Source organism: Pangasianodon hypophthalmus, chromosome 16 (assembly GCF_027358585.1).
Source record: "Pangasianodon hypophthalmus isolate fPanHyp1 chromosome 16, fPanHyp1.pri, whole genome shotgun sequence".
Taxonomy (NCBI): Eukaryota; Metazoa; Chordata; class Actinopteri; order Siluriformes; family Pangasiidae; genus Pangasianodon; species Pangasianodon hypophthalmus.
Window position 1 is genome coordinate 10481683 of NC_069725.1, and position 9975 is coordinate 10491657.

At 35.7% G+C, this 9975-nt stretch overlaps 1 protein-coding gene across 1 annotated transcript; it reads right to left on the bottom strand.

Moving 5' to 3' along the window:
- Positions 1-1198: 1198 nt before the first annotated feature.
- Positions 1199-9274, bottom strand: si:ch211-112c15.8 (tumor necrosis factor receptor superfamily member 1A). Its single transcript, XM_026920288.3, has 10 exons — positions 9061-9274; positions 7980-8088; positions 6257-6382; positions 6030-6164; positions 5291-5378; positions 4690-4733; positions 4322-4522; positions 4131-4168; positions 3912-4029; positions 1199-2263 (listed from the first exon to the last, which is right to left on the bottom strand). Exons 1-10 carry the CDS (start codon positions 9076-9078, stop codon positions 1959-1961), a joined length of 1182 nt encoding a protein of 393 aa, XP_026776089.1. The 5' UTR covers positions 9079-9274; the 3' UTR covers positions 1199-1958.
- Positions 9275-9975: the final 701 nt, after the last annotated feature.

Consider the following 9975-nt stretch of genomic DNA (forward strand, 5'->3'; position numbering starts at 1 on the left):
TAGTTGCTATGGAAACGACAAGCGACCTTAATGTAGTGTTGCCAGGGTTGCGGTTTTTACCCTACTTTCGGCAAACAACGCATATACTCATCTATCCATCTATCCCAGTCTAGATTCACTAGAGACCGATCTATTATAATAACATGGTGAATTTGTGGTTTAATACGGATCCCTTTGTGATTTGTGTCAGTCTACTCATTCACTCTGTATTAACGTTATTGTACGTGTAAATATATTTTATACCATTATAGAACGGGACATATGGGGAAAGAACTTTTATTTTAAATTATTTTAAAAATTAAGCTTGCAATACTTCTCTATTTCAAAATGTTACTTTGTAAATATCTAATAGTCATTAAAGAGGACGCTATTCATGCGGAGCTGGCAACCCGCAACAGCTGCCTTCCGCTTTCATTAAGTGAATTATAAATTGACTAGACGGGTGTTTTTATGTTTTGTTTTTTTGTTTTTTTTTGTTTTTTTATGGGGATATTAGTATATTAGTCTGCCATTAGGGAAAATCCTCAGTAAAATGTTACATTTCGAATAGGTGGAATCCATTCAAATATCTGATAAAAAAAAAATGGTGGCAAAATGCAGTGAAAATGGAAAAAAAAAATGAAAGAAAGAAAAAGAAAACGAAGAGTGGAAACGTTGTACTGAAATGCGTCACTGAGCCTGACAGCGTGACTCCTGGACGGACGTCAGATCAGAAGGCGAATGGAAAAGTGTTCCGCTTCGCGCATGCGCTTTAGCAGCGCTAATGAGAACTGTAGGCTGTGAAGGGAAGATGCCTACAAAGTGCACGTTAATGTACATGATAGTAATCTTCAGAAAAACAGAGGGGAATTCCTTTCATGCTGTGAGTAACCACATTGCCCAGTAGCCACTATAGTCCTGCGTGACTGGACTTTTGCAGCTGGGGAGTTCTTCTCGGTGGCATCTCACAAAGCCATGACTTATTTCACACAAGAAATAGTTTAGACAACATAGTCAACAAAGTCACTTATGTTGCTAGTAATAACTGTGCCACACTTGTTTAAATTAATCACATATCATATCCAATAGCTTTAATTTTTCTAAACAAATCTGAATTAGCTTTTTTCATGAGAACAGGTATTACTGGTAATATTTCCACAAACACTTGCCTGTTTATGGTGCCATCACACACACACACACACACACACAAACACATGCATTTAAGCTACATTATATTTATTCTACACAAATTAAAGAACACTTGCATGTAGAAGGTTAGACACAAAAATGCCAAAGGTAACATGACCCCAAATGAATACCATATTAAATGCACATAAAGTGCCAGCGTGACTTTGAGAAATGTCACATACTGTACCTCACCCTCAGCCCACCATTTGTGGCAGCGGATGTATAATACTTAAACTCTTAATGGTTTTTAAAACCTACGGTTCTGATTGAAGTGGGTTTTTTTTAAAAAATAAAAATACAGTACTGAAAAGAAAGAACACCAGATGGTATATGGCTAACAGTAACATTATATATCTTAAACCACTGACATTTAATCTCCTGTACTTAGGTGAACCTTTATGGCTTCACACAGACTAGCTTAAATTTGTCCTCATGGAGCGTTGCCCCAATACTTGTGGCAAGTATAATATACAATAAGTATTTACTGTTACAGTTTATCTGTTGTCTCTTTATATGCTTTTTATGTATGCTGATGTATCAAATAATAGAAATCAAGAATACATTATTTCGAAAGTCTAAGCAGCACAACGTTGCTTCTTATTCATTTCATTTCTATGATACATTATAAAAACCCATGTTTGAACAATGGTTCTTGTAGGTTATATAAGTGCAATGTACACAAATAAATTGTTCCAACTGTGTCACACATTCAGATTCGGAGTATTTGAGAACACTAAAGCATAGGGCCTGCTGAGAGGTAAAAGTATTCACAGACTCATCTAGACCAAGGACTAGGACTGCAACTGCTGCAGCTTCTCCTGCAGATCCTCTGCACACCCTGACAGGTCCATATATTGTAGTGTAGAGTAGATGTTCTCCAGGCAAGCGCCATTCATCTGGCTCCAGAGACGCAGCATCTGATACTGCAGCTCCAGATAGGAGCCTCTTGCCTCCAGCTCCACTCTCTCCATTTGATCGTCAGATAAGGAAAGCAACCTTAAGAACTCCTTCCAGCGCCGCACAGGAACCTGTCTGATGATGGTGTAGAGCACCGGGGCGGGCCACATCTCCTGCTCCGGCTCATGCCTGGTCAACTCTGGTGAAAGAGGATGAACAGTTGTTGAAGTATAGTGATGTATTGAATGCTTGTGCTCGTGACAGGCCAGAAAGACCTATAACATGATTATTTGTCAAGACGCCAACTGGTAGCTCTAATCTGTTACAGAAAAAAAAATCCATATTTACTGCAGTAAGATGACTAATTTTAATTTTTATTACCTCAGTGAAGCAACAGAATTTAAAGGAATGATTAATTATTATATATACCTTCTCAAAAAAGAAATGTAGAACTCATGTTGAAAAATTCAATAACAAATTAAACAAATTAAATGCAGGCACAGCTACATTTCAGCCAGAAATTCAACAAACCCTGATCATGTCAATCAGAAAATAGTTTGCAACTGGCTTTGTATTTTGGTATCTCAATACTGTGTCTAGAAGAATGTAACTATCATCAAGTCTTTTTAACCAAACAATTTCTTCTTCGAATAAAACATATTATACCTGTAAGATGTCATAACGCAATCCATAACAAGATGCAGTAAGATTACTAATTCTCTGGCAGGGTAAAAGTTCTGTTCTTACAAGTCTTTATCTGTGTATGAGAAAAGATCTCAAGAGTTTCTGCAGAAATTTAATTTAGTGCTGATAATTTGCCGGTGCAGGGAGGCCACAGGAAGCGTTTGAGACATAAAGCACACTTATGCTGCACTCTCCTATCTGATTGAGCAACTTCAGTGTAGTCCTCGTATCACTCAGTTTCATCACTGAGCCTTCAGCTTAGCTGACACGGTCACAAACACCCACTTGATTGGCAGAAGGATAAGGCTCATAGGAGTTAGGAAAGGCTGGGTTTCTCATACACTGTCTCGATTTGACATGGTTTGATAAAGAGCTTTCAGAATAATCAGTTTTGAGATTGAGAGTAAATAGTATTTCTGTTCACTACATAGTAAATAACAAGTATCAGTCAAGTCTAAATAAAGATGCTTTCAATTCAATTCAATATACCAAAACTGACCTAGAGCATCAGTGGGATACCAAAAAGCACTAAAACGAGCCTATCCTAAAGACGAGATATCTGTTATAGAAAATGTATGGTATATTATGGGAACATACAACACCTAGAGAATGCTAATTATATATACAGTGATACGCAAATGTCTTGTACTAACGTTTGTTCTAACAAGAGTCTAGCAAATGAACTACATGTAAAGAATTTCTGTAATGCTCTCAAATGCTTCCAAAAATAATGAATAATGAAAAGAAAGTCACTATAAAGAAAGATAGACAGTAAAAACTAAATCAAATCAATATTCGGTTTGACAACCATTTACTTAATTAGTTCACTTAATTACACTCCCACGTAGTTTTATAAGGAAATCAGCTGGAAGGTTGTTTCAAAAATCTTTGAATATTTGCCCCAGTTGTTCTGCAGACTTGTTATTATGCCAGCTTTTGTAAGGTCTTCATCTTAAAAAGTGGTCTATTACTCACAGTACAGAAAGTAAACTTATTTAGTAACTTCCCTTTTTTAAATCTGAAATGCCCTCTTTTTTACTGGCATGAATATATAAATATAAATAAGTAAATTCAGTGTCCTCTAAATTAGTAAATGAATATACTATTCATTTGTATTATTAAAGGATAAAATATACATAAAACATAAAATATAGTTACTATGCCTTTTAAATCCCCATTTATAATAAGGGGAGCTTTGATTTGTCCAGTCCAGTCCGAGTCCAGATGCCTTTGTTTGTCTCTGGTCCCTGGATCTTTCACTGCGCTTCCAGGGATCATGTTCTTTAAAAACAAAGAAATAATTTTTTTGTTTGTTTGTTTGTATTAATTTCAAGCACACTGAAACAGTCACTTGTACATCATTCATGGAAGGTAATACAAACCAATGGCAAATGAATATTCAGCTGGTCCTCAAGCTGATCTGTTGAAAAAATGGAAACATGAACACGTTTACTTGCTTTGTCAAAAAATTATAACAACATGTGTAAGACACTAGGCATGCACAAACATTATGCATGTGATCATGTGTTCCCAATGCTAATATCCAAAACATCAGAGAAAACAGATAATTTACCAGGTAAATTCGGCAAGTTTAGTAGAACTCCATTATCACCAGCGTTTCTTTCATTCACGTTCTTTATATGAGCCCAGCAGAAAAGTTGTCTACTCCTACAGGCTTCACAAATGAAGCGGAAAAGAACAAAAAGTCCGAGCAGTACCAGTATGGACAGGGTGATCACAAGTACCAAAATCCATGTTGTGGTAGGTGCTGGCACTAAAACAAGACAACACATTATCTATAACATAATACCTTGATGTGTGCAAATACATTAAATATTGTCGAACAGTAGAGTCAAAAGAGCACATGAATATATACAAGTATATGTGGAATTGGTGAAAAGTGTTTGTCAGACAGTGTACATGTGTGTTATTTTTAATTACCTCGGTTACAAAAGGATTTACAGGACTTATCCGAGCAATTGTGACTGTGATAATAATAAAAGGAAAAAAATAAGCATAAATAAACAACTTTTAACATGAGTATGCAGAAAGAGAAAGCCAGTTAACTGACTTCAAAAGTAGCACCAGAAATGTGTGAATTACAGTTAACTGTAAACAGTCCTGGCTCTCTAATAAGTACATCTGAAGAGTAGGTGTAATGACGTGGCAACTGAGCATATTTCAGATACACATACTGTTTGTGACATTTCTTCAGGAGATTAGCAGATCTCTGTAAAATGGCAGGAAATTCTGACAAAGATGTTCACTCCTGTATACAGGAAATCCACAACCCACTAACCTAAATTCTACCACATTTCACTTTGAAGAATCAAACAGAATCTGAAACTTTTTTCAATAGCTTTCTTGATTTTTTTCGTGTAGTGGTTGTTGGGTATCAGTCCTACGTAAGTATTAGTTGATTAGTAAAAATCACATTTAATCAGCAAAAGCTTAGACAATAGTCACCATGGTTCCTAAAATCATAAAGCTGCCAAAAACCAGACGCAAGAAAACCATTCTACAGGAAAGAGACATCTCTTACTTGGCACATGATTGGCATTTCCCTTTTTGATCCAAGAATTGGCCATGCCCACAAGTCCCCACTTCACAATTACCTTTACATTCAGGGCCTGAAGAACAGTGAGACATGAACAGCTTAAACTTCATTATCATATTATTTTAATATATCATAACATTATGATTACCTTACACTCGTAGTTACAGGATTCTGAAGCATTCTGTGTTTAAATGACCTCATTTCAAATGCTCTAAAACTTGAAATTTGAACCAAGGAGCAGGTATAAGTTTTAATAAATGTTTTTTTTAAATACATTGTTAGTAAATTGAGAAATGTCTTAGGCACACCACACGTGTATGTTTTACAGTTAATACTAGCACTGTTTATGCATGTTTTATCTATAGGCTCAACAGGTTTACACTCCAAATTCCCCTGCCTTTAGTAAAGCCTTTAGTAAATTTATCATGCCATTTGGATCTGACTATGACCACAAAGATGTAGGTTTCCTTATTTAATTACTGTTCTGTATTATTATGTTTGGTCTGTAGCAATGATAGTGATTAAACTGTAATAAATCATAAACTCCAGGTGCTGAAAAACATTTGACTAGCAGTATAAGGTACATATGTTGGACATATACAGCTTGCAAACACTCAGTTATGCTTAAAATCAGCAATTTTATATTTGATATTGATATTTAAAAAAAAAAAAATAGAGGTACATGCAATGACGCATGGTTGATTCGATGCTAGAATTTACTTACATGTGCTACAGTTTTTGCATCTCGTACAGTTTTCACATTTCGTGTGAGATGAAACCACATGAATCCGGTAAAGCCCATCTTTGCAGACGCACTCCCGGTTCTTTTGATTTGTACACTCACTCTTAGCAATCTCATCTGTAATCCAAGAGACCTCTTTCAAGCCTCACATTACACAACGATATTTGATTTTTGAGACTGAATTTAAAATGATAATCAGTTTTACTCACCAGTACGACAGACATTGCAAGGAAGGCAATCACGCAGAGTGTTGTTAAGTGCTGTGTATTTCTCTTTTCCACATTTCTCACAGAGAAACGTATTTGAAATTGGGCAGTTTCCTTTTTTGTAATAGCCTGAAAAGTCAGAATTGTATCAGAAGTGGAACATATCTACATGTACTCTACAATGCCTTTACCTAGTAATACTAGTACAAATGTCAAAAGGAGTTTGAAGTGCATTATTCTTACATATACCACAGAACTGTTGAATTCTCTATTCTGATTGGTCAGAAGGTGTTGGTTAATTTAGTACAGCTCTATAGTATAGACAGTATATAGACAGTAGTGCTGGCTGTAATTCAAGTCACATGTTTACATTAATTAATTTATTTAATACAATACTTACATTAATTTGACCCTTCTAGTATGTTATCATTTTTATAGTAACAACATATACAGGGACTTGTATGGCAGATGTTTCTCATAATCTAAGTACAATCTAAGCCTAATAATAAGCAGACGTTTAAAAATGTGCTGTTATTCAACAGTCAAAAGCACATAATTGCTGATATGATAAAGCCTTCCATAAGGAGATGTTTAATTAACATTGATGGAAGGAATTTCAGCACTTTGGAAGGTGTCAGCGCATTGAGCGCATTGCATTCTCCGGTTTCTTGGTAACATGAAAAGCTGCATTTTTTGTCTTATTAACTTCGAGAGAGAGAGAGAGAGAGAGAGAGCAAAAGAAACGCTGGTGAAGGGACAGCTATTTATGGGTGGAACAGTATCTGACTTCTTTCATGGATGTTCCACAACATTAAATGTACCTATAAATGGTTAAAAGTACAACATTTCATTCACTCATAGATTTGGTATGGATTGGTAACAGTAACTTGAGCCACATCACACCACTACATCATTAATTATTTTCCTATAACAAAGTGAGAAACTTTAAAATCAATGCTTACACTATATGGCCAAAAGTTTGTGGACATATGAACATCACACCCATACATGCTTTTTGAACATCCCACCTCCACTCTTCTGGGAAGGCCTTCCACTAGATTTTGGAGCATGGCTCTGGGGATTTACCCATTCAGCTCAAGAGAATTAGTGAGGTTGCACACTGATGTCGGGTGAGACGGTCAGGGGTGCATTCAGCGTCCCAAAGGTGTTCAGTGGGGTTGAGGTCATGGCTCTGTGCAGGCCACTTGACTTCTTCCACTACAACTTTGGCAAACCATGTCTTCAAGGACCTCGCTTTGTGCGCAGAGGCATTGTCATGCTGGAACAGGTTTGGGCCTCTTAGTTCCAGTGAAGGGAAATTGTAATGCTACAACATACAAAGACATCCTATAGAACTATCGGCTTCCAACAGTTTGGAGAAGACCACATATGGGTGTGATGGTCAGATATCCTGTGTGTTATGTCCTATTAGACATATAGTGTATGAATAGACACAATACAAATGCTAAACATGAAGAAACTGACTCAGCAAAGCAAGATAAAGCAAGCTGACACTTTGGTAAAGGCCTCCACCGCAGTTCCAGCTGAAACCTTTCATTAGCGTTATGAGACTGATATTAATGTCACTGATGACATTAATAAAACTAATGACATTTAAAACATTTGGCACAAAAAGTGCGCAACTTGGAAGCCAAAGAAAATGTTCAAAACAACACAATTTTGTTTACTTTTCTTTTTTCAAGTCAAAAGGAGAACCGTTGTTTACCTGCCAAACACTGAGTTGTGGTAAGCATCTGATTATCAGGCAAAGGCTCTGAACATTTATCTGAACAGTCTCCACTGTGGCACAGAGAGGCGGCAATCAGAGCAAATATCTGGAGTACAGAGAAATATCACATATAGCAATGATCCACTTAACGCTGATTACCATGACCAATATTTACTTCTTTACAGTTTTACCATTTGTTACAGTACAAATTAATGATCTGCATAATTTTGTATATCTTTAAGCTGTATCATGGCTTCACGATTAAAGGAAGTCATAAACAGATGAACAAATCACAACAACATGAAAATAGAATATTCATACTTGTAATTATACTTAATTATAAAATCACAGATGTGTAGAGCCTTCTTTTTGCCTGAGTAAAATTTACAAATAGTCTCCCAATATGATACGTATTCAAATTGTAAACAAATGCAACTGTAACGAATCATCTAGAATGCTTATATTATGTGGGATTTTAATATTTAAGGTGCATCACTGGATCACTGACAGTGTGTTTAGTTTATCTCAGCTTCTGAACACATTTACACTGCTATGACAGATGGATAGGTATCATTTTAGGTTTCTGCTGATAAATGTCTGGAGCCAATTTCTGAAGATGTAAAGCCCTAGAAATTATAGTTCTAGCCCTGATCTGGAACTAGAGTAAACTCAGAGAGATGATACAACTGGAATGGGGTTAGGTGTCCCTGCTTTAAGCATTAGACAAACCATTTTTGTTTTTCATTGACCAGTGTTGCTCAGTAAATTTCAGAGAAGAGACACTCCAGTGAAAACAAATGGTGGCCTGTGGTTTAGCTCTCTTATCATGTGCTTTCGTATGTAAAGTGCAACAGACCTATGGTTACTGTAGAATTAAGTATGTAATTGACGAATGCAATAACTATCAGCTTGCAGTTACGTTACATGATACAAAACTAATTCAAATACAAGTTTAATAGTAAACACTTTAATAGTATTTAATATGCTTTATGTCTTTTAAGAGTGTTTATCAATATGCAGGTAGTAGGCAACTGTAAGTAACTAATAAATTCAGTTTCAGAAGTATGTAGTTACTCACCATAAACACTGGCGACATGGTCACGGGCAAATGAGTTTTAAAATATCCATGAACAGAAACCTCAACTTCAGCATACACATTTGACCAAATAAAATGTACAGAAATAAATTAAATTACCAAAAGGTATGCAAATAATTGAATTCTGCAACATTGTAGCCTCAGACATACATTTCTACTGCTGATTTCACTAAACTCCTCTTCCATAAAAAGACTACTACTAACAGGAAGTTTAGTCTTGAGGACCTGAAACTTTATGTGGTGGTGAAGTAAAAAAAAATTCTCAGAAATATGACACAGGAAAATACGTCAAACCAACAACCCCTCCAGAGTGCTGAACAGGTGTCCTAGTATACTTTAGTAGGCAGGGATGGTAAATTTTTGTCACAGAGGAACATCCTCTTCTTTGTCATCTTTAGGTCAGTCTGCTATAGTTCTGTATGTAGTAAGTAAAAGTTATGGAGCTTCATTTATGCAGGTTGTTCTATAGGTGCTTTTGTGTAACATGACTAATAATGACACCTAGTGGAGACGAAAAGGCTCATGGCTTCCAAAAGAGGTTTTAGGCTCTTTATAATATAAAAAGTAATAATATACTGCCATGATGCTAGGGTTAAAGATGATAAGGAAATCTTAATTACATCACTATATATATATATATATATATATATATACATATAAGAGACCTGTGGGATCCTGGACCCCTCTTTGAGAACTAACCAATATGTATTTATATATATATATATATATATATATATATATATATATATACACACAACTAACCAATATATATATATATATATGTATATACATACATTTTTTTTTTCAGGTGGTACTCCCTAGAAATATGCCACAAGACTTTTAGAGACGACTTCTTCTGAAAGAGGTGCAAGTAAGAGAAAACCTCTGCATCCTTCT